This window comes from Bos taurus, chromosome 10 (assembly GCF_002263795.3).
Source record: "Bos taurus isolate L1 Dominette 01449 registration number 42190680 breed Hereford chromosome 10, ARS-UCD2.0, whole genome shotgun sequence".
Classification (NCBI taxonomy): domain Eukaryota; kingdom Metazoa; phylum Chordata; class Mammalia; order Artiodactyla; family Bovidae; genus Bos; species Bos taurus.
The window spans coordinates 102,800,490-102,826,130 of NC_037337.1; the positions used below are offsets into that span (position 1 = coordinate 102,800,490).

The 25,641-nt window shown below is 39.7% G+C and overlaps 1 protein-coding gene and 1 pseudogene across 2 annotated transcripts in view; one reads left to right on the forward strand and one right to left on the reverse strand.

Annotated features, from left to right (window-relative positions):
* The window catches only part of GOLM2 (golgi membrane protein 2), an 88,505-nt gene that overhangs the window by 27,740 nt on the left and 35,124 nt on the right, over positions 1-25,641 (forward strand). For both annotated transcript variants that reach the window (XM_005212214.5, NM_001081737.2), the window contains exons 2-6: positions 5,699-5,753; positions 10,967-11,069; positions 12,542-12,632; positions 17,206-17,350; positions 17,645-17,725. In XM_005212214.5, coding sequence (XP_005212271.1) covers positions 5,699-5,753; positions 10,967-11,069; positions 12,542-12,632; positions 17,206-17,350; positions 17,645-17,725 — 475 coding nt within the window. The remainder of the gene's footprint in view (positions 1-5,698; positions 5,754-10,966; positions 11,070-12,541; positions 12,633-17,205; positions 17,351-17,644; positions 17,726-25,641) is intronic.
* On the reverse strand, positions 1,186-1,253 carry LOC112448642 (uncharacterized; annotated as a pseudogene).

Genomic DNA, 25,641 nt, shown 5'->3' on the forward strand with positions numbered 1-25,641 from the left:
TACATACATACATACCTATGATAAATTTTAATTTCTAAATTAGGCCCAGTAAGAAATTAGCAACAGTAATAATAAAATAGAACAGTTACAACAATATCCTGAAATCAGAGTTATATGAATGTGTTCTCTCTCTCCCAGAATGTCTCTTACTTGACTCACCTTGTGATGATGTGAGATGATGAAATGCCTGTGTGATCAGATGAGATGAGATGAATGACCTAGCGTTAGGCTGCTCTTGACCTTCTGGCGATAGGTTAGGAGGAGAAGCACTTGCTTTGGGTGATCTTGGGTCGTTGAGCCGTGATGCTGTGAGTTGGCTGTTAGCAGCAGGTGATGACGATGGTTAGGGATCCCAGGCAGAACAGAGCATGTCAGCCCAAATTCCACCACGTTACTCATTCAGTTCAGTTCAGTCGCTCAGTCGTGTCCGACTCTTTGCGACCCCATGAACCACAGCACACCAGGCCTCCCTGTCCATCACCAACTCCCGGAGTTCACTCAGACTCATGTCCATCGAGTCAGTGATGCCATCCAGCCATCTCATCCTCTGTCATCCCCTTCTCCTCCTGCCCCCAATCCCTCCCAGCATCAGAGTCTTTGCCAATGAGTCAACTCTTCGCATGAGGTGGCCAAAGTACTGGAGTTTCAGCTTTAGCATCATTCTTTCCAAAGAAATCCCAGGGCTGATCTCCTTCAGAATGAACTGGTTGGATCTCCTTGCAGTCCAAGGGACTCTCAAGAGTCTTCTCCAACACCACAGTTCAGAAGCATCAATTCTTCGGCGCTCAGCGTTCTTCATAGTCCAACTCTCACATCCATACATGACCACAGGAAAAACCATAGCCTTGACTAGATGGACCTTTGTTGGCAAAGTAAAGTCTCTGCTTTTGAATATGCTATCTAGGTTGGTCATAACTTTCCTTCCAAGGAGTAAGCGTCTTTTAATTTCATGGCTGCAGTCACCATCTGCAGTGATTTTGGAGCCCAAAAAATAAAGTCTGACATTGTTTCCACTGTTTCCCCATCTATTTGCCATGAAGTGATGGGACCAGATGCCATGATCTTCGTTTTCTGAATGTTGAGTTTTAAGCCAACTTTTTCACTCTCCTCTTTCACCTTCATCAAGAGGCTTTTTAGTTCCTCTTCACTTTCTGCCATAAGGGTAGTGTCATCTGCATATCTGAGGTTATTGATATTTCTCCCGGCAATCTTTAGTAAAAGGCGAAAGATTTATACGCTTTGAGGAGAAACCAGAGTATCTCTCCCGGCAGTCTTGATTCCAGCTTGTGCTTCTTCCAGTCCAGCGTTTCTCATGATGTACTCTGCATAGAAGTTAAAGAAGCAGGGTGACAATATACAGCCTTGACGTACTCCTTTTCCTCTTTGGAACCAGTCTGTTGTTCCATGTCCAGTTCTAACTGTTGCTTCCTGACCTGCATACAAATTTCTCAAGAGGCAGGTCAGGTGGTCTGGTATTCCCATCTCTCTCAGAATTTTCCACAGTTTATTGTGATCCACATAGTCAAAGGCTTTGGCATAGTCAATAAAGCAGAAATAGATGCTTTTCTGGAACTCTTTTGCTTTTTCCATGATCCAACGGATGTTGGCAATTTGGTCTCTGGTTCCTCTGCCTTTTCTAAAACCAGCTTGAACATCAGGAAGTTCACGGTTCACGTATTGCTGAAGGCTGGCTTGGAGAATTTTGAGCATCACTTTACTAGCGTGTGAGATGAGTGCAATTGTGCGGTAGTTTGAGCATTCTTTGGCATTGCCTTTCTTTGGGATTGGAGTGAAAACTGACCTTTTCCAGTCCTGTGGCCACTGCTGAATTTTCCAAATTTGCTGGCACATTGAGTGGAGTCCTTTCACAGCATCATCTTTCAGGATTTGAAATAGCTCCACTGGAATTCCATCACCTCCACTAGCTTTGTTTATAGAGATGCTTTCTAAGGCCCACTTGACTTCACATTCCAGGATATCTGGCTCTAGGTGAGTGATCATACCATCGTGATTATCTGGGTCGTGAAGATCTTTTTTGTACAGTTCTGTACAGTTCTTCTGTGTATTCTTGCCACCTCTTAATATCTTCTGCTTCTGTTAGGTCCATACCATTTCTGTCCTTTATCGAGCCCATCTTTGCATGAAATGTTCCCTTGGTATCTCTAATTTTCTTAAAGAGATCTCTAGTCTTTCCCATTCTGTTGTTTTCCTCTATTTCTTTGCATTGATCACTGAGGAAGGCTTTCTTATCTCTTCTTGCTATTCTTTGGAACTCTACACTCAGATGCTTATATCTTTCCTTTTCTCCTTTGCTTTTTGCTTCTCTTCTTTTCACAGCTATTTGTAAGGCCTCCCCAGACAGCCATTTTGCTTTTTTGCATTTCTTTTCCATGGAGATGGTCTTGATCCCTGTCTCCTGTACAGTGTCACAAACCTCATTCCATAGTTCATCAGGCACTCTATCAGATCTAGTCCCTTAAATCTATTTCTCACTTCCACTGTATAATCATAAGGGATTTGATTTAGGTCATACCTGAATGGTCTAGTGGTTTTCCCTACTTTCTTCAATTTAAGAATTTGGCAATAAGGAGTTCATGATCTGAGCCACAGTCAGCTCCCGGTCTTGTTTTTGTTGACTGAATAGAGCTTCTCCATCTTTGGCTGCAAAGAATATAATCAATCTGATTTTGGTGTTGACCATCTGGTGATGTCCATGTGTAGAGTCTTCTTTTGTGTTGTTGGAAGAGGGTGTTTGCTACGACCAATGCATTTTCTTGGCAAAACTCTATTAGTCTTTGCCCTGCTTCATTCTGTATTCCAAAGCCAAATTTTCCTGTTACTCCAGGTGTTTCTTGACTTTGTACTTTTGCATTCCAGTCCCCTATAATGAAAAGGACATCTTCATAACAGCACACAACTTAAAACTTAAGAATTGTTTCTTTCTGGAATTTTCAGACCACAGTTGACTGCTGGTAACTGGAACCACAGAAAGCAAAATCACAGATTGGAGAGGGGCTACTGAAAAAGAAGTGGGAAAGAAAATAGAGGCTAATTAGAAGTTATTAGAGAGCAGTCCTTCGATCTCAGACCACACTGCTGTTGATGTCAGCTTTTCCTGCTGCCTCTTGCAGCTTTTCATCAGTGAGCTCATTCCCATGGTTTTAATTGCGATTTGTATGCTATTAACTCTCACATCAGTTCAGTTCAGTCATTCAGCCTAGTCCAACTCTTTGCGACCCCATGGACTGCAGCATGCCAGGCCTCCCTGTCCAGTCCATCACCAACTCCCGGAGTTTACTCAAACTCAGTCCATCGAGTTGGTGATGCCATCCAGCCATCTCATCCTCTGTCGTCCCCTTCTCCTCCTCCCTTCAATCTTTCCCAGCATCGGCGTCTTTTCAAATGAGTCAGCTCTTCGCATTAGGTGGCCAAAGTATTAGAGCTTCAGCTTCAGCATCAGTCCTTCCAGTGAATATTCAGGACTGATTTCCTTTAGGATGGACTGGTTGGATCTCCTTGCAGTCCTAGGAACTCTCAAGAGTCTTCTCCAACACCACAGTTCAAAAGCATCAGTTCTTCGGTGCTCAGCTTTCTTCACAGTCCAACTTTCACATCCATACATGACCATTGGAAGAACCATAGCCTTGCTAGGCGGACCTTTGTTGACAAATTAATGTCTCTGCTTTTTAATATGGTGTCTAGGTTGGTCATAGCTCTCAGATCAACTCCAAACTAGTATATCCCACTTCCTATTAAAGATCTCTTCTTAGATGTGTCACAAGTGCTTCAAATTCAGTGGGTTCGGATCTGAACAATGTCATCTCCCCATGTCTTCCTCCCATCCCAGCCTGCTTCCCCTGTGTCTCCCTGTGGTGGAGCACTGCAGTCTCACTCACCTTAGTCCCCTCACTCTAGAAACTGAAACATCACCCTAAGGCTTCCTCTTTTACTCCTCAGTCTAATCAACTGGTCAGACTATTCGTTGTTCCCCTTTAGTCTCTCTCACATGCATTTATCTCTTGTCCTCATTCTGTTAGTTCAGACTAGGGATTGGCAAACTTTCTCTATAAAGGGCCAGCTGGTAAATACTTGGACCTCCCAGGTGGCTCAGTAGTAAAGAATCTACCTGCAACATAGGAGCTGCAGGAGACGTGGGTTTGATCTCTGGGTTGGGAAGATCCCCTGGAGAAGGGAATGGCTACCCACTCCAGTATTCTGGCCTGGAGAATTCCATGGACTGTATAGTCCATGGGGTTGCAAAGAGTCGGACGTGAATGAGTGACCAAGCATGGAATATTATTCAGCAATAAAAAGGAATGAACTATTGATGTACGCTAAGTTGCTTCAGTTGTGTCCGACTCTTTGCAACCCCATCGACTGTAGCCCACCAGGCTTCTCTGTCCATGGGGTTCTCCAGGCAAGAATACTCAAGTGAGTGGCCATCTCCTCCTCCAGGGGATCTTCCCCACCCGGGGATCGACCCCAGTCTCTTATGTCTCCTGTATTGGCAGGTAGGTCCTTTACCACTAGTGCCGCCTGGGACACCCAGGTACATTATGCTGATTGGAAAGAGTCTCAAAAGGTCACATACCATATGATTACACTTAACATTCTTGAAATGATAAAATTACAGAGATGGAGAACAAATTAGTGGTTACCTGGGATCAGGAACAGTGTGGAAGGAGGATGGGTTTGACTGCAAAGGATAGCATGAGGGAGATATTTGTGATGATAGCATAGTTCTGTATCTTGTGTTGATGGTGTTTACATGAATCTATACGTGTGATAAGACAGCATAGAACTGTACATGTTGTATCAATGTCAATTTCCTGGTTTTGAAGTTGTGTAGTTATATAAGATGTACCCACTGGGGGAAATTGTGGGAAGGGTATATGGGACTTCTCTGTACTATCTTTGCAATTTCCTATGAACCTAAAATTATTTCAAGATGAAAAATTAAAAATTTTTTTCTTTAGAGATTTAAGTGGTATTTAGTGTAATCATTTGCCACTCATGGTACTGCATTTGATCAACTTAAATCAATCTGTGCCTTTCAAAATAATATTACTATTGAGATTGACAAGAGAACTGTTTGTAGTGATAACTTTAGTTGGATTTACAATTAGCTGAAACCTATTTAAACAAGAACTGAGACACTGTAGTTCTTTGCTTGTTATCCTAAGACATTCCTTGTCTTAGTTTTTAACTTAAGTGGTAAGGCTTAGTCTGAGTCTTTGGGTACACTTTCAGTTCCCAGAGCTCCTGTATACTGGCTTCTAGAGGACAATGACTGCAGCAGTGAGTCCTGTATAAAAATAATATCTGTCCTCTTGGGGGAGCTTGATGAACAATAAGTACTTCCGACTTGGCATTAATTCTTTTCTTAATATAGAGTTGAAAATCTTCTGGTAAGATTTTGGAAAACATCTGATTTTTTTTTTTTTCAAAAAAGCAATATTCACCTCAAACTTTCAAACAATGTCGTACTATATATTAAATTAAATTAATATTCTTATGCAACTTTAAAATGAATATTACAAAATCAGAACTTACAATTCTCTTTGGAAAATGTGGCATACGTAACTTAAATATTTTTCTTTTGTACTTATTATCAAGCTCAAAGTGAATATGAGGGGGAAAAGGTAAATATAAGCAAAACTACATATTCTTTAGTAAAATTAAGACAATTTTTTTTCAGGTTAAACTGCAGAACAACATATCATATCAGATGGCAGACATACATCATTTAAAGGGTAAGAAACTTACTTACAAATTAAAGTTCACTAAATGTCTAAAATCCTGAAGAGTTAAGAAATCCTCAAGTCAGATAGCTAAATGAAATAGAGTTTTGAACAAAGCTCCTCTGATGGCAAAACATGTTTCCTTTTGTCTTAAGAGATAATAAAAATTTTAATGTTGTTTTATATATAATAAGTACAAGTTAAAATTTGAGATCTGCATTTTACTCTTGTGCTGTGGACAGATGTCATACAATGAAACGTTAAAAGAATCTTTAAAGAAAACTGAGGTGTTGCTTCGGAGACTGTCAGATTACCAGGGAAAGGGTTAGGAGTGACCCCTCTGTACTGTGTCCAGCCTGCTGAAATAATCCATTCAGTTCTGGGAATGCTTTGGGCAGGTCCCCCAAGCTCAATATTTTAGATACCCGGGGAACAAAGAAGCTTGGAACAGAAGCCAGGGAGCCTGGAGGTAGATTAGATAGATGAAGAGTTTTTTTTGTTTCATTTTGATGAAGTGATTGTTGTTATTCAGTTGCTGAGTCATGTGTGACTCCTTACGACCCCATGGACTGCGGCACACCAGGCTCCTCTCTCTTCCACTGTCTCCTGGAGTTTGCTCAAAGTCATGTCCGTTGAGTCAGTGATGCTAACCATCTGCCGCCCTCTTCTCCTTTTGCCTTCAGTATTTCCCAGCATCAGGGTCTTTTCCCACTGAGTCGGCTCTTCACATCAGGTGGCCAAAGTAAGAGCTTCAGCTTCAGCATCAGTCCTTCCAGTGAATATTTGGGGTTGGTGAAGTGATAGGAGATGTCTAAAGCTCTTATGAAAAATAATAGTTAAAGAGAACAAGCTCTATACTCTGCTTGCGTTACTTCACGCTATCCCTGGCCTTTGGAATTTGAGGTCTAAGGACCATCCCTCTTTTCCCTCATACCCTTTGATTACAACACTACGTATTTTAAAACTTTGCATGAAGTTTCTCTGAATTTATCTATGTGGGTAGTACTTGCTCTCTGATTTCATAAATTTTTCTTTATAACCATTTTGAACCTCTGTAGGATTAGGTAATATATTGTTAACACTCTCTTTTAGAAGCCAACCTACGCTGGCTAATTTATGCAAGCTTTGTCCCTCACCAAGCAAAACCATTAGGGGGCAGCCTTGGTGGATTACAGCCCAAACACAGGGGCTACTCGCGTTGTGCTGTGTACGATTTTGAACAGCTCCGGTTTTCTGTGAGGAGTTCGCTTTCCGGGCGGCCACAGTTGTCGCTGTGGCGTTTGTGCCGTGCTGTCCTCTTTTTGGCTCACAGGCGTGCACGGGATGGCGCAGAAGGCGGCGCCCTGCCAGTGCTGATTCTGCTTGTCGTCAGAGTGATTTCTTACTAAATAGTAATAGACTGGGGCTTTTCCTTGTATATGTCAGAGAAAATGACAGCCCATGTTCCTGAGTAAAAATCTTTATTATACTGTGTGCATCCACAGTTGAAGTAGATCCTGAGATGTTTTGAAATTTAGGTGATAGACTTCAGCAAAGAAAAAAGATTTGATTTGAGCTCATAACTGTGCAACTCTTGGCTTTAGTGCAGTTACTGAAGCTGGGACTCTTGAAATTGAGTTTCATTAATGTGACTTTTGCACCTTAGGAACTGTTTCTACTGAAACTAACTTCTTGACAAGTTGACAGTACAATGCACATTTGCCTGTTTTCATTGACATTAATGTCAGATATATTGGAGTTAATATACATCAGATTCTTAAAAAAAAAAAAACCCTTATGGTAATTAATATTTTCTTGGAAATAAAAAGATTGGAGTTGTTTTTAGTGCCTGAGAAAGTAAATTAACATCCTAGTATACATTGACTTATTTAGACTAACTTCCCTTTTTTTTATGCCTGTTACTGAAAGAAAATTTGAAATAAAAATGTTTGAAAAGTAAGAGTTTTTTTTTTTTGGCTGTAAAAGCTCATCCTAGGCAACCCCTTTCTCAACCATATCCCTAATCTTTTGAAGTTAAATTGAGGGATTATGGCCATGCCCTCTATAGCATGCCCTGCTGTTGCTGTTATTGCTCGGCTGCACAGTTGGCCTTGGGTCTGACGCCCTCTAAGTTACGCGGAGCATTCTGCTGTGCTGACCTTGAGCAGCCTACTAGACAGAGTATCTTTGGGTTCAAATCAGCTGAAAGTAAAACTGTGATACAGAAAACTTTTATCTTTACTTTTGCTTTTTGATCTGTTTTCTACCCCACCCCACCCCCGCTCTTTTTGGCCTTGCCGTGTGGCTTGTGGGATATCAGTTTCCTGACCAGGGACTGAACCCGGCCGCAGCAGTGAAAATGTAGAACCCTAAGCACCAGCCCCGCAGGCAGCTCTACTTTTACCCCTTTCAAGTCTTTAACTATTCAAAGCACCAATCAGCTCCATGCTTTATATTCCTTGCCCTGTATTCAAATAGGTTCAGTTCAGTTCAGTTCAGTCGCTCAGTCGTGTCCGACTCTTTGCGACCCCATGAAACGCAGCACGCCAGGCCTCCCTGTCCATCACCAACTCCCGGAGTCCACCCAAACCCATGTCCATTGAGTCGTTGATGCCATCCAACCATCTCATCCACTGTTGTCTCCTTCTCTTCCTGCCTTCAATCTTTCCCAGCATCAGGGTCTTTTCAAATGAGTCAGCTCTCTGCATCAGGTGGCCAAAGTATTGGAGTTTCAGCTTCAACATCAGTCCTTCCAGTGAACACCCAGGACTGATGCCCTTCAGGATGGACTGGTTGGATCTGCTTGCAGTCCAAGGGACTCTGAAGAGTCTTATCCAACACCACAGTTCAAAAGCATCAGTTCTTCGGTGCTCAGCTTTCTTCACAGTCCAACTTTCACATGCATACATGATCACTGGAAAAACCATACCCTTAGAACCTGGTATTTTACATGCACTGAAATTCATACTGTTTTATTTTTTTGTCAATTGAATTTTAAACCTTTTATCTCCATTTAAAAATGGAAGACTTTATTTCCTGATAAAGATATTTCAAATACTGTTAGTGAGAAGCATTTTGGGGAAGCAGAGAAGCAATTTCAAATCTTGAAATCATACATGCCTTACGTTCATTCTGAAGGTAAACTTAGCTGTTTAGTGAGTTTACTGTATAGGAAAAAGAAGCCTGAAGGGGTCCTGTAGATCAGCAGTTGAGATCCATTACCCTAGTAACTGTGAGGTTATACTGGTTTGACTTTTTTTTTTAATTGCAGTAACTTTTCAGTTCTGGAATCTTTGCTGGCTAAGTCTATCTATAAGCTACGAGACTTCTTTGTTCTTTAGAATCAACATCCATAGCTGAGGCTAGAGCTCTGCTCCCTCTTGCCCTCTGCTTCTTAGTAGGTGGGGCCAGGGAGCGGGTAACAAGCTGAATATTGTTTCATGGATACCTGGCCTCAGATTTGTTACTTTTATCTGAGGTAGGGGAAATGACTGAAAAACTACAGAGATCAGCCATGTTTGCATATTGTAGAGTTAATAGAGCAAGTAGAGAAAAGTAAAATGTGACTTGACTAAACTCATAGAAACAGGGAGTAGAATGGTGGTTACCAGGGTTTGGGAGATGTGTGGGGAAAATGAGACGTTGGCTAAAGGGTACAAACTGTTAGTTACAGGACGAGTACGGTTTGGTGATCTATGATGATTATAGTTAACAATATTGTGTTATAACAATACTGTACTATATACTTGGAAGTTGCTGAAAGAGTAGATCTTAAATGTTCTCACCACACACAAAAAAGTAGTAATTATGTGAGATAGTGGAGGTGTTGGCTAATGTGATGGTAATCATTTTACAATATGTTAGTGAATCAAATCAACATGTATGCCTTGAACTCACATAGTGTTAATATCTCAATTAAAATTTTAAAAATAATAAAAAAATGTAGCTTGAATAGGCAAGCATAATTATCAACTACAAGCATTTTATGTAAATCATTTACATTTCATATTTGATTATTAATCTTATATAATAGCTATTACATGCATATTGTTAAACTTTATATACCTCATCAAGCGTTCATGTGAATTGAACATTTTTATTTGTTGTTGTTACTGTAGTTATGATTCCACAATACAAGTTATAGAGAAAAAAAATGTGCTCAGAATCCCACCAGTAAGCTTAATCACTGATAGCATTTTGATGTAATTTTATTCTTGTCTATTTTTTTACATGCATAAATTTATACTATAAATTTATGTTTATACCTGCTTTTTAAAAACTTACATCACACACAAAAAAACTTACATCACAAGGATTTCTGGGTGCCTTTAAAGTAACAAGACTAATTTGTTAAGCCTTCTGTGAAAAGCAGATGTTATAATATTGGCATATTATAGTTAGAAATTATATTTTAGTCTTAATAAGTAGATGTTGCTTATATAGAATAGACCTCTGTTCCCATTTATGAAAATTAAGACTTTCTTAATTACTGCTTTTGCGTAACTGATAAGGCTGTTGGCAAATTTTTTTATCCTCTGTCCAAGAAACTGACATTTCTCTTCCTTGGCTGAATTTTTTTTTGTAGGATTAGATGGAGTGACTCTAGAAAATGTGGGGCCAGTGATTATAGATTAAATGTTCACAAAAGAGCATCTGGCTCAGCTTTTAATTTACTATCCAGTTTGAAATTTCATATTATTCATTACAACTAAAACTTTTAGCTCTGGTCCAGAGATTATAAGCTTTGGAAATGGAATTTTGGTGTATGTGGATGTAATTCAGTAGTGGAACTAGAAGTCAGATCTAAAGAGATTGGTACCTAAGTTGAGAATCAAATGTGATTTTAAAATGAATTCTGCATCCATAGCCAACACATCTAAAAAATATGATTTCCCCCCTACTTTTTGTAAAGCAGTTAGGTTTAGAGAGATAGGCAGCTCTTCATGTTCTGTTTCCACAACTTAGCATATGGTCTATATAATGTGTAAAGATGTATAATTTTTAAATATTTCTGGTCGATGTGAAAGCCACTGAGGCTGTCTTGTTTTAAAAATAAATTTTATTGTGCATACATGTGTATGAAAAGCAGTTAAATATGGTACTAGTCATGTAATTTAACTTCTTGAGAGTATGAATAAATAGAGAACTGTATATAATTTTAGAAATCCCATGCCTTCTTAACAGGAAGTAGCAGAGTACGTAAACTTCGTTCCTTTGCTTTTGTTTTGCTTCCGTTTTGTGGATAGAGCAACTTGCTGAGCTTCGTCAGGAGTTCCTTCGACAGGAAGACCAACTTCAAGACTATAGGAAGAACAATACTTACCTTGTGAAGAGGTTAGAATATGAGAGGTAAGACTGCACGCAGTAAGTATTTACGAATCTTGAATATTTGTCCAACATTCAGTCAAGTCATTTCTTCCTTTCTGGAGTCTGTTTTTCTTCTCTTCTTTCATTTTACTAAGTCTTTTAAATTCCTTTTCCAAAAAAAAAAAAAGGAAAATAAATTCCTTTTCTATTGTCTTTGTATGTGTCTGTGAAATCTATTTTATTTTGATAGCTTGAAGAACATGGAAATATCTCATACAAGGCACGTTGAATCTACCCCTGTAGACATTGTAAGACATTGTAGACATTGTAAGACAGAAAATCATGTAAGAAATCAGTTTTAAAGTAAAAGGTATTTTTTAGGTCTGCATACCAAAAATTAGAAAGAGTCAACATATTTTAAACTGTTTATCCATTTCTGACATCTTACTCTTGTAGGTTGTCAATATGCATCTACTACATATATGTTTTTTAATCTAATAGTGTTCAGTAATTTTCTGTGTATCTTTAGGATTAAAGATTGACATACTTAGAGGTAATAAATTATTCCAGTGTATTAGTATGCTAGAGCTTGTTTAATCTCTCCCAATTGCTGGACCACTGTAGGAGTTTTCCTTTTCTCACTGTTACGATTATCAACTATAAAAATCTTTGTGCAAAAAGGATTTTTTTTCCTCTTATGTTATTTCACTGATTATATTCTCAAATACAGAACTTCTGAGATAGAATGTTTATTGATCTTATCACATATATGAAAATTGCTTTGTAAAATGACTATACTAATTTATACTGTAAATGTTTCCCTGTGGCCCCACCAACATTGACTTTTATAATTCTGACTTAATTTCACTAGTATAGGAATAAGGAAAGCACTATATATACATATAGGAAGCTTAATTTGCATTTTAAATGGTAGAAGGCAACACTTTTCTATGTATTTATTATTTGTTTCTTTTTACATGAATGATCTTTTTGTATGCTTTGCCTGCTTGTCCAGTTGAAATTCATAATTTTGTCTGTTTGTGCCTTTACATTTTGTCTTGCTGGTTGCATTCTGTCTTTTTTATTAGTTTCTTCTGTTCTTGCTCTTTTTATGGTTTAGGCTTTTATTATTGTGTTGAAAGTATTGGGTTGGCTAAGAAATTAGTTCGAGTTTTTCATAACATCTTACAGAAAAACCCAAACGAACTTTTTGGATAACTCAATACTGTTTGATGACTCATCTGCTGCAACTGCTTAAAATTTCTTTTTAAAAATTCATCTTTCTAATTTCTGTTTTTTTAATTAGCTTTATCAATATTTTTATCCTCTATTAAAGATTCAGGTATTTTAAGGATTTTGACTGTGAGCTATTTTCATGTCTGCTCTTTGTCCTCTCCTATCCAATCTCCTGCTGACTGAATGCTTTATCCATATAGATGTATGTTTTCAGCTTCTAAACATCTTTGAGATCAACTCAAGATATTATAGTCTAAAAGAATGACTTTCTAATTTAGTTTTCAGTGTGGACAACAGATCAAGGAGTTAAGAGCTCAGCATGAAGAAAATATTAAAAAGTTAGCAGACCAGTTTTTGCAGGAACAAAAGGTAAATTTTAAAAATACTTAAAATATGTTCTTGTTATAAATCTTATAATTTAGAAGTTAAATTTTGTATTTTTGTCATAAAACATTATATTTTTAAGTATTTTAGCCTATGTAATTCTAAAAATGACTTCAGTGGCTTTAGTACTGAGTAAATTAAACATTTGCAAAAATATAACCTCAGCTCTTAAAACTAATTTTGAGCTATATAACTTTTGCCTGACTTTTAAAAGTAATTTTTGCTGTTTATTTCTCAGTTTGTAAGTGGATAATCATGTTACTGAAAAATCAGTTACTTCGTATTTTTTTTTCTAATTTTATTTTATTTTTAAACTTTACATAATTGCATTAGTTTTGCCAAATATCAAAATGAATCCGCCACACTTTTGAGAAATAGGAAAAAAAATTGAGAAACTTTTACTTATCAATCTTTGTTGTTTCTAATTCCTTTCTTAAAATACAGAAATGAAATGCTAGCGACTATTTTCATATTTTGGGGGTGGCAAATTCTTTTATTAAGTCATACAGTTCCAGTAGATAAATATTATGGAAGTCCTGCTAGAAATAGAAGGAATTTGAAATTTACAAGTCATGAAGACATTCATTTTTCACACCCTGTAGTCTAGTCTGACTAGCTATAGTTTGTATACAGTCTTGTGATTTAGAGTAAAGAGAGATTGAATAGTGAAAAGTATTTTTCTTGGTCTCTGGTAGTCTCTCACCTAAAGGACTAGAAGCTCAGGAAACCAGGTTTTCGTGCTCTGTTTTTTCACCATTTTGCAACATGATATTGAGGGCATCTTTTTTTTACCCATAAAGTGAAACAGCTGCTGTCTGTCTTCAGCCTTACTTGCAGACATGGGGTAGGTTACGGGGAGATGGCAGGCACAAGTGAGCTGCCTTAGTGGGGCTGAGGCCCCGGGGCAGCCAGCAGACACTGCCGGGACCCTGCGTGCGCAGAGGGGCATAGCAGTGGTTTGGCCAAAAGTTTGTTCGCTTTTTCTGTAAGATCTTAACAGAAAAACCTGAACGAGCCTTTTGACCAACCCTATAGAACACAAATGGAGAAGGCAATGGCACCCCACTCCAGTACTCTTGCCCGGAAAATCCCATGGACAGAGGAGCCTGGTAGGCTGCAGTCCATGGGGTCGCTAAGAATCGGACATGACTGAGCGACTTCACTTTGACTTTTCACTTTCATGCATTGGAGAAGGAAATGGCAACCCACTCCAGTGTTCTTGCCTAGAGAATTCCAGGGATGGGGGAGCCTGGTGGGCTGCCATCTATGGGGTCTCACAGAGTCGGACACAACTGAAGCGACTTAGCAGCAGGAGCAGCATAGAACACAAAAGGAAGAGGACCAGAGGCTTGCTGATGGAACTGTGGTATTATGAGCCCATCATATAAATGGGATAAGTTTGTTCTCTTCTCCCAAGAAGTGTATATATCAGCTTTTTCCTTTCTCTTGGCAAGTGTAGTTCTCTCTTTCTGCTCTTCTATTTTAGCCTATTTTTATATTGTTAATTAACTAATATCCTGTCCCATTCTTTGCCCTTATGCTGCCCTAAATGGAACAAGGTGGAGAGAAATGGAGGTGCTTAACCTTAAGTTCTCTTAAGAGAACGTCTTTCTAGGATGACACACCAGCGCCTCGTTCTGCTCCTCACCCTCAGTTCCTACCCTTCAGCTACCACGACTTGATTCTGTGAAATCTGAGTTGTTTTTCATAGGAACAAATCCATTATAAGCTATAAGAAACAAGCATAATGTGTGTTCAGGGATTTTTTTTTAACCAAGTACATGCCTGTCTTAGAAATTACTCTAAGGAGGGGGTCAGCAAACTAACTGCAACCTCCTGCCTTTTTTTCCCATACTGCCCATCGGCCAAAAAAAGTGGTTATTGCATTTTTTAAATGGTTAAAAAAATCAAAAGAATATTCTATGACATGGGAAAGCTGTAAGAAACTGAAATCTTAATGTCTAGAGATACAGTTTATTAGAACACAGCCACAGTCATTTGTTTACTGCTTTCATGCTATCACAAAGGAAGATAAGTTGTCACAGACCAGAGGAGACTTGGGTTTCCCAGGTGGCTCAGTGGTAGAGAATCCTCCTGCCAACACAGGACGCGTGGAAGACACAGGTTCTGTCCCTGGTTTGGGAAGATCCCCTGGAGAAGGAAATGGCAGTCCACTCCAGTATACTTGCTTGGGAAATCCCCTGGACAGAGGTGCCTGGCAGGTTACAGTCCCTGGGGTCGCAAAAAGTTGGACACGACTGAGCACAGAGAAGACTTAAGAAGACCTGAGTATTTAAATGTAATGTAGTAAAAATGTAAGTAAATAAATTAATTAAATAAATGCAGTATAATATCCTGGATTGGATGCTGGAACGGAAAAAGGCCTTAATGGAAAAAGTAGTGAAATCTAAATAAAGGCTGGAGTTTAGTTAATAATGTACTAATGTTGTTTTCTTAGTTTTGCAAATGTATCATGCTAATGTGATGTTAACACTAAGGGAAATTGAGTGATTGGTAATTACTTTTCTATAAATTTAAATTATTTCAGAGTAAAAACTATATTTAAAAAAGAACTAGGTGGCCCCTTTACCAAATCAACAATATTGAATTTAGAAAGCCATCCTATTTTATTAATTGTATTTATTATTGTCCATTCACAGAAAACTATTGCATTAATAATGAATCAAAGGACAATATCTTTGCTAATTGTTTTAAACGGAGAAGTATTTTGGACGAGTGGTTTGTTGACTTTTAAGTTTTGTTTCTTTGCTTTATCCATATCATAAAGCTGTGGAGTACTTACTATGGAAGTTGCCTTATAATGTGGCATTATAGCGAAAATGCACAGAGATGCAGGATGGCTTAGGTTGTGTACCTCACAGATTTTCTCACCTTTGGCCTTTATACCGATATGTTCAGAAATTTCAGTTTATCATTTCACACATCAGCAGTTAAGCTCTGAAAATTGGCTATAGCTTATCAAGTTCCCAAATCCTGTGGGAGTAAGAAAGATGGTTTGAATCCCTTTCCATACTTCTCCAGCTTTGTAATCTTGAACAAACTATATAACTTCTTTAAGCCTCAGTTTTATTTTGTTTTCCTTAAAACTATTCATTTATCTGTACTAGAGGACAGGCTTGAAAACAAGTTGCAAACTAGGAGACATGGCAGAAGTATTGCCTGGTACACTGGAATACCTACACTTGATGGTCAAAGTGCCCATTCTTCTTTATTATGACAAATTCTTACCGTTTGGCTCCTATGTTTCTAGAGTTCCTGTAGATCTTGTAGTACTGTTGTTTTTTTATAATGTTACCAGTGATTACATTGCATAGCGTTTTAGAGTTGGCAAAGCATTTAACGCTAATATTATTATGCATTAAATATTAATATGGCAACCCAAGCGTGTGTACTTGATTCCGTCCCTCTCCCAGTTTTCCGTGAGACAGCTCAACCAGTTAAGAGAAAACTGGGACCCACAGGATTGAATCAGGCTTAATCATAACCTGCACCCAACTCCAGTACTGTTGCCTGGAAAATCCCATGGACGGAGGAGCCTGATAGGCTGCAGTCCATGGGGTCGCGAAGAGTCGAACATGACCGACCACTTCACTTCAACTTTTCACTTTCATGCATTGGAGAAGGAAATGGCAACCCACTCCAGTGTTCTTGCCTGGAACACCCCAGGGACGGGGGAGCCTGGTGGGCTGCCGTCTATGGGGTCACACAGAGTCGGACACAACTGAAGCGACTTAGCAGCAGCAGCAGCAGCAGCAGCAATCATAAACTGAAGATTCAGGTTTCCCAGAAGGCGATATGGTCAGGTGAGGTAGGTTACAGGGAGCACTGGCTTGTGTACTGTTCTGCCATCCTTCTGTGCTTGAGTGGCCGGTGCACCTGGCAAGACTTTGCCTGTTTTCCACCTTGCTGTTTCTGCTGGGAGAAGAACCTGCCAGTGTCGACAGCCATCGATCGCACTTGAGGGGTCCCTGGGTGCCGGCCTCCTGCTGTCTGCCCTCCTGCTTGGTTAAAACATGCCGTACAGAACCCATGCTCCCCCAGGCCTCTGCAGCCAGCGCTCAGCAAGACTCTTCTGACTGAGTCACTCCCTCAGCATAGCCAAAGGGCATTACCTCTGCCTAACATTCTAGGCCATTTGTTGTAATTAGAGACTTAAAAAAAAAAAAACTTATTCTTTGACTTCATGTTAGGTATAAAAACTGAACAAAAAAATAATATTACATCCCATATCTCTTAAGTGTTTGGAATTTGGACCCATGGTATGTATTTCAGAATATTTAGTTTATTTCAAAATATTTAGTCAAAAAAATGAACTGTTTCAGAATATTTAGTTAATATTAACTAAATATTAACATTTAGTTAATAAAATGAACTGTTTCAAAATATTAAGTATTTGGAATTTGGACCCATGGTATGTATTTCAAAAAAAATGAACTGTTTCAGAATATTTAATTAACACAACTAATATTTAGTTGTGTCAATAGTTTAACATTTTGAGCTGAAAAATACTTACTGTTAGCAAATCTTAATCTCACAGCAAGAGGCCCACAAGTTTGAATCAAAAGGTGGAAATGAATTGGATACGGACAATCATGCAGTGCCTAAAAACATTCCAGAAGTTGCTGAGAACGGTGCAGGCAAGAATGAAGAACCCTCAAGCCATCATATTCCACATGGGAAAGGTATTACTATTATTTTGTGTTAAGAGGGGATTGACTTCTTCTCACTTTGAAGTGAACATTTTCATTCATAAAGAATATTGTTTGATTTTTCTTCCATTATGTTTAGGTATCTGTTTCAAATTTGAATCCTTTAACAGAGAAGAAAAAAATAATAAGTCTATAGAGTTATAGCTGTATCATAGAAAGATTTATAGATACTCATTCGATGTGGCCCGTTGCTTTACAAACTGATTGTTACATTCCTTCATTGTATGTAAGGAAAAATACAGAATTATGTTTTTATTACTTGAGCAGAACAAATCAAACGAGGTGGTGATGCAGGCATGCCTGGAATAGAAGAGAATGACCTTGCAAAAGCTGAAGATGTTCCTGTTGGTAAGTAAAAGTTACTAGATTTTAACTGAAGCAATCATCTTATTTTTCATGTGACTGTTGTTTTTTTGAGTAACATCTGAGAAAAGTCATATGTATCTTGGGGACCACTATTTTTAGTTAACTAACTACCTATTAATTCCCAGAATATAATTGTTTTAGATATAATTTTTATGGAAAATTTTGCTAAAGTGTATAAAATACTTGTTTTTGCCTGAAGAGTCAAACATATTTGAACTTTTTCTTGATGACTCAAGAGTTATTGCTCATGACAGTTATGCTATGTGTTCAAGCTGCTTATGTTTACTAAAAGTATATGTGGTTTCTTTCCTTCAGGCTAAATGTTCCCAGGTTGTGGTGGTGTTGGTATTCTTTAATATGGCAGAATAAAACCCTTATATAGGTTTTTAGGACTTGGCATGTCTTTTCAGTTAATCACCCTACAATTTAAGTAGCTTATTCACTTTTTTCCTTCTCTTACGGCCACTTCTGCTCAGTGTATGTCTCTTCATTAGTATGTCTGCTGCTTTCTTTCTGTTTGGTCTGTGTCACTGCTGCTGCCCTAATCCCATGCAGTTTTTTCATGTCTCTCTGTTTCCTTACCATTCCTATGTTTGTTTCTTAGCTATCGTAGATACCCTTCCATGCTGACTCCAGTTTATTATGAAAAATAGGAAGTAACAGCATATCTTTGGTTCTTCTTTGCTGTTTTCATTCCTTTGCAATCTCCGTGATTATTTCTGTAGTTTTAGCTCATTGTTTGTGGCTGAAATTGCTGAGTGTCTAAGGTCCAAATGAATGAATGAATATCAACAGCACTGCAATCTAGGAACATTTAGCTTGAAAGAAATAAACTACTTATACTTTTAATAAACATAAGTAGCTTGAACACAGCATGACTATCATGAACAATAACTCTGAGCCATCAAGAAAAAGTTCAAATATGTTTGACTCTTAAGGCAAAAGCAGTTAGTCCTTTCCTTTGCATAGTTTCACCGTCTTCTCAAATTCTTTCATATCTGTATTCTTTTGAGTTGCCAGTTCACAGTGTATTCCCTCCAAGTAAAGTTCAGGGCAAGAGCAAGAACATGAGTTGATAAATAAGGAGTAAGGATGAGCATGTTTTTTTTGTAAGGCCATGAAGTAATCCAGTGATTCTTAAAGTTGGTTCTTGAACCAGCAGTGTCAGCCTTACCCAGGAACTTATTTAATAGAAACACATATTCTTAGGTCCCATTCCAGACGGACAGCATAAGAAATTCTTGGAATGTAGCCGAACAGTCTGCATTTTAACAAGCTCTCCAGGTGGTTTTGGTCTTTGCCAATGTTTTAGAACCACTGGCTTAGATGTTAAAGAAATATTGAGGGCAAGGACCATGTATTCTTCTGAATTTTTGCAGTACTTACCCTAGTCCTAGATTCACTGAGGTTTAGGTTGATTAATCTCTTTATATTGTGCTTACTTTTTAAAAATTAAATGAAAGGTTCTTTAAATTCTATAGTGCTTTATAATTTTCATAAGTTTCACCCACATGATTGCATATAATTCCATAAAATAGCTATCTTGTCCCACCTACCCTGGTATGCCCCCTTTCTTCCCTGTCCCCACTGGTGACCACTAGAGTGTTCTCTGTATCTCTGAGTCTGCTTCTCTGCTTCTTTTTTGTTTTCGTCACTGGTTTGTTGTAATTTTTATATCCCACATGTAAGTGACATCACCCAGTATTTCTCTTTCTCTGGCTTCATTTGGTGCCCTCCAAGTCCATCCACGTTGCTGCGGATGCAAAACGTTCACTCTTTTTCACGCTGAGTAGTGTTCCTGCGTGTGTGTGTGTGTGTGTGTGTGTGTGTGCACGCGCGCTCCACATCTTCTCTGTCTGTCATCTGGTTTTGGACGCTTAGGCTGCTTCCGTATCTTGGCACTTGTGAATAATGCTGCTGTGAACGTTAGGGTGCATGTCTCTCTTCAGTCCGTGGTTCTGCTGTTTGTGTGTCTGCCCTGGAGTGCGCTGCTGGGTCACCTGCGAGCTCTGCTCTTGGTGTTGAGAAGCCGCCACTGTTTCCCACGTGGCTGCGCCAGTTTATGTTCCCACCAAAGTGCACCAGTGGGTTAGTTTTTCTTTATCTTTGATTTTCTGTAATTTGAAAATGATATGCTGTGAAGTAGTCTTTTTGTTTGTGTGTTTGGGCATTTATCTTGCTCTGTGTTCTCTGAGCTTCCTGGATCTGTAGTTTCGTGTTTGACATTAATTTGGCAGAAATTCTGTCATTATATGTCAGATATTTCTTCTGTTCTTTTCTCTCTTCTCCTTCTGGTATTCTCGTTACACTTTTTATAGTTGTCTTAGGTATTTGGTTCTGTTTTTTTCCAGTCTTTGTCCTGTTTGCTTTTCTGTTTTTGAGGATGCTATCAATAAATCCTTTAACTCAGAGCTTCTTTCCTCAGTTTTGTCCAGTCTACTAATAATCCCATCAGAGGCATTCTTCATCTCTGTTACAGTGTTTTTGATCTCTAGTATTTCTTTTTTATTCTTTCTAGGATTTCTATCTCTGTACTTTGATTGCCCATCTATTCTTGCTTGCTGTCTACTTTATCTGATGGAGTTCTTAGCGTCGTACTTGCAGTTCTTTTGCGTTCCCGGGCTGATAGCCCCGCCATTCCTGCCATGTCTGTTCTGAAGCTCGCAGAGCGTTCCGTGCCTTTCAGTGTGCCTTGTGGGTTTTCTTGATGCCTCAGCGTGGCACACACGCCAGGGGCGCAGCCCTGCTGGTGAGCTGTGGGGAGGGGACGCTCTCTCTTGTTCTGCGGTTGGCTCTCAGCCTTTCAGTGAGCCTGTGCCTCTGGATTCTGAACTTCACAAGGGCTTCTCAGTTTTTTCCTTCCCCTCTCAGGTGGGACAGGGTGGCTCGAGGGAGCTAGAGTTGGGTATTTTCCTTCGGTAGGTCACTTAGACTCTGATAATGCCCTAGCAAGTTAGGTGCTGTTTAATTGGTTTCTGCAAAGAGCAGACTTTATTAGGAACAGAATGCTTTGTTTCCTTTTGCCCTCCCCCAACCCTCAGGGGGTTTTCTCCACTATTTACCTGGGAATCTACTTGAACTCCTGGAGTAAATTCCCTAACTTTGTGGGAGCCCCCTATGTGACTGGGCCCCCTAGAGTTTTAACTCTGAGCTATCCATACTGAACCTCTGGCAATTAACCAGGTACAGTTCAGATTTCCCTGCCCTGACACTGGCTTCTGTGGCGGTTTCTGTTCACTAGTCTCTCCTGTAAGCCAAGACTCCCTGTATTTGCCTGTCTCTCTTATATGATGGTTGCAATTTGCCCTGTGTCTTCCTCTTTCTTATGGACCCAGAAGAGCTGTTGATTTTTCCGCCTGTTTTAGCTGTTTCCTTGTTGTTAGGCTAGAGTGGCAACTTCTAAGCTCCGTATATGCAGACCCAGGAACCAGAAGTCTTCTGGATTAATTTTGAATCTCTGGACTGTTGGTGCTTTTACAGAAGTATTTTGAGTATAAAGACTATTTTAATACAGTCACTGGTGAAAAGAAACTCTGAGCCGTACAGTCCGTCAGAGCAAACACAAAGGAAAGCTGTGCTGTGTCTTTGTGCCTTGAGCGTGCAGTATGCTCATGCCTTGCACATCCAAGGTCCCAATGAATGTGTATGGTTGAATTTCCAGAATATGCTTAGCGGCGGGGCAGTGGTCTCTAGAGTCAAACTGCTGGCTTCAAACCCTTGGCTCTGTATTTTCAAAGGCATGTGACCATTTATTTGCCCTTATCCTTATCAGTGAGATAGGATGGTAACAGTTTCAACCTCACAGGGTGGATGTGAGGTTTAAATGCAAAGCACCACAAGAGGCTTGGTGGTAAAGAATCCCCCTGCCAAGCAGGAGACAAAGGTTCGATCCCTTGATTGGGAAGATCCCCTGCATAAGGAAATGGCAATCCACTCCAGTACTTTTGCCTGGGAAATCCCATAGACAGAGGAGGCTGGCGGCTACAGTCCATGGGGTTGCAGGGAGTCAGACACAACTGAGCAACTAAACCACCGCCACCAAGAGTAGTGCCTGGTGTGCAGCCTGTGCTGCATTTATCAGTCCCAACCGCCACTGTTATGGCCCCGAGTGTTTATATCATTAGAAACATATTTTTATCTCCTTGTCACTCCTTTTATTGAGTATTGTCTTTTCTCCCTGAAGTAATCTATGTAATAATTCTTTATACCAGTACAAGTTCTGGTGTGTATGTGGAGTCCCTAAAGACTACAGAGCAGTAACCCCACAGAGGGAAGTGGAGAAAAGAGCATATCCTTGTAAATTAAAAGCCGACTCTTAGGTGTGGGTGGCGGTTTTGTTCACGACAGCCAGGGCTGCACTAGAGACCACAGCAGAGCACTGCTGAGCCGCCCTAAGATGCAGCTCTGCAGCGGCCCCGGGGGTGTCGCACACGCCTGTGCTCAGCGTGATGCCTGCTGCTCCAGCCTCTCAGCTTCCAGAGGCAGGGAGCCAGATCTTAATGGGCTTGGTTTGTTTTTCATGTTGGTTTGGAGCTAGTCACAAGATTTTACAGGAGTCTTGTAGTTTAGATTTAGAAACGTTTCAAACATACAGAAAAGCATAGAGAATAATATAATGAATAGTCAAGGATCTACTGCCTCTAAAAATTAAAAAACAAAAAAATGATGTAACATCTTGCCACATTTGTTTCAGATATTTCTGTTATTGGTATTATTGTTAAAGGAAAAAGACATAACCGATAAATTGAAGCCTCCCTTTGTCCCCTCCAGATCCCAATCCTGTCTCTTTTCCCCAGATACACTATGATATCCATTTCCCAGATATCTATTCTCCAGACACACTATATACATAGAAGATATACTATGCTGAGATTTGTCAGTTCAGTTCAGTTCAGTCGCTCAGTCGTGTCCGACTCTTTGCGACCCCATGAATTGCAGCACGCTAGGCCTCCCTGTCCATCACCAACTCCCGGAGTTCACTGAGACTCACGTCCATCAAGTCAGTGATGCCATCCAGCCATCTCATCCTCTGTCATCCCCTTCTCCTCCTACCCCCAATCCCTCCCAGCATCAGAGTCTTTTCCAATGAGTCAACTCTTCGCATGAGGTGGCCAAAGTCCTGGAGTTTCAGCTTTAGCATCGTTCCTTCCAAAGAAATCCCAGGGCTGATCTCCTTCAGAATGAACTGGTTGGATCTCCTTGCAGTCAAAGGGACTCTCAAAGAGTCTTCTCCAACACCACAGTTCAGAAGCATCAATTCTTTGGCGCTCAACTTTCTTCATAGTCCAGCTCTCACATCCATACGTGACCACTGGAAAAACCATAACCTTGACTAGACTTTAGGTAGAGCTACTCTATTTAAAAAATAAGTGATTTTCTAGAACAGAAGACTTCTACCTTGGCCATATACTGGAATCATGGTAAGGTAAAAAAAAAGTAATGACCCATGTCTGAGTCCCACTCCAGAGACATTTATTGTGATCTGATGTGAGATGCAGCTTCATAAGTGACTGTATTGTGTAGCCAACCTAGAAGACTGCTGGTCTCAGAGGATTCTCTAGATGTGCACTGCCCAATACACTAGCCGCTGATCACATGTACCTGTTTAAATTCAGTAAACTGAGTAACGGGCTTCCCTGGTGGCTCAGGGGTTAAAGTGTCTGCCCACAATGCGGGAGACCCGGGTTCGATCCCTGGGTTGGGAAGAGCTGCTGGAGAAGATAGCAGAAATGGCAACCCACTCCAAGATTCTTGCCTGGAGAATCCCATGGACAGAGAAGCCTGGTGGGCTACAGTCCATGGGGTCGCAAAGAGTCAGACACGACTGAATGTGTTTTAGTTTACTTACACTGAGTGAAACTACACTTCCACTTCCTCGGTCATACTAGCCACGCGTCAAGTAGTTAGCAGTCGCCGTGGCTCCTGGCTATTGTATCAGCGTGGGTATGGGACATTTCCATCACTGCAGAAAATCCTGTTGGTTAGTGCTGATCGAAACTGGTAATTGGGTTTGTTTCTGTGGAAGAAGACTGAGGGCAGCGATAGAAAGGTGTCTTTCCCTTACATAACCTTTTGAAAACGTTTTGAATGTTGGTTTCAAAATTTCATAAGGTAATTTTATAAAATATCTATTTAAAAAATAAATATTTTTAGAATATTAAAAAGAGAGCATGAAAAAAAAAGAGATCATTACAGTGATGTTTGAGAGGAGAAGAAGGGCAGGTAAGTGTTGAATTTGTTATTTGAGGACACGGCCTTTGACTCTGAGCTGTGATCTCTACTTTGTTTTTTTTTTTTTCCTTTTTTTCTCTGTGCTATTCTTTGGAACTCGGCCTTCCCCTTCTTTGTTTTTCTCTTCTCAGCTATTTGCAAGGCTGGGAGATACCCTTGGTCTATGTTCCACACGACTAAGGGAGCCTAAGAGAAGTTTCAGTGCCCTTGTTGTAAAGTTAGTAATAATATTGATAGTTGTACATTTTTCTATTATGTTACAGAGAATACATATTCTCGTGTTCTGTTTTGTGAGTGGGAAACTGTGGTCATGGAATTTGTGAGGAAAAGCTTACATTCGTGGTAGTACATGAGGGGCAGTATACATACATATTCATATTCATCCTGGGTTTTATATATATACACACACACACATACACATATATACGGATATGTTTATATAGACATGCATTTAAATAGTTGAGACCAAAACAGGGCTAAATTAGGGATTTTTGCAAATACTTTCTTGATCCTCACAACTGCCCTGGGAGAGAGTATTGCTTCTTTATTGTAACTGCAATATACTTGATTTATAGTGTTAATTTCTGCAATACAGCAAAGTGATTCAGTTATACACATATGTATTATTTTCCATTATGTTTTATCAGAGGATATTTTTTTTTTTTAATTTTTTATTCCTTTATTTCTCATGTGTTCCCCATCCTGAACCCTCCTCCCTCCTCCCTCTCCATACCATCCCTCTGGGTTGTCCCAGTGCACCAGCCCCAAGCATCCAGCATCATGCATTGAACCTGGACTGGCATCTCGTTTCATACATGACATTTCACATGTTTCAATGCCATTCTCCCAAATCTTCCCACCCTCTCCCTCTCCCACAGAGTCCATAAGCCTGTTCTATACATCAGTGTCTCTTTTGCTGTCTCGTATACAGGGTTATCGTTACCATCTTTCTAAATTCCATATATATGCGTTAGTATACTGTATTGGTGTTTTTCCTTCTGGCTTACTTCACTCTGTATAATAGGCTCCAGTTTCATCCACCTCATTAGAACTGATTCAAATGTATTCTTTTTAATGGCTGAGTAATACTCCATTGTGTATATGTACCACAGCTTTCTTATCCATTCATCTGCTGATGGACATCTAGGTTGCTTCCATGTCCTGGCTATTATAAACAGTGCTGCGATGAACATTGGGGTACACGTGTCTCTTTCCCTTCTGGTTTCCTCAGTGTGTATGCCCAGCAGTGGGATTGCTGGATCATAAGGCAGTTCTATTTCCAGTTTTTTAAGGAATCTCCACACTGTTCTCCATAGTGGCTGTACTAGTTTGCATTCCCACCAACAGTGTAAGAGGGTTCCCTTTTCTCCACACCCTCTCCAGCATTTATTATTTGTAGACTTTTGGATCGCAGCCATTCTGACTGGTGTGAAATGGTATCTCATAGTGGTTTTGATTTGCATTTCTCTGATAATGAGTGATGTTGAGCATCTTTTCATGTGTTTGTTAGCCATCTGTATGTCTTCTTTGGAGAAATGTCTATTTAGATCTTTGGCCCATTTTTTGATTGGGTCATTTATTTTTCTGGAGTTGAGCTGTAGGAGTTGCTTGTATATTTTTGAGATTAGTTGTTTGTCAGTTGCTTCATTTGCTATTATTTTCTCCCA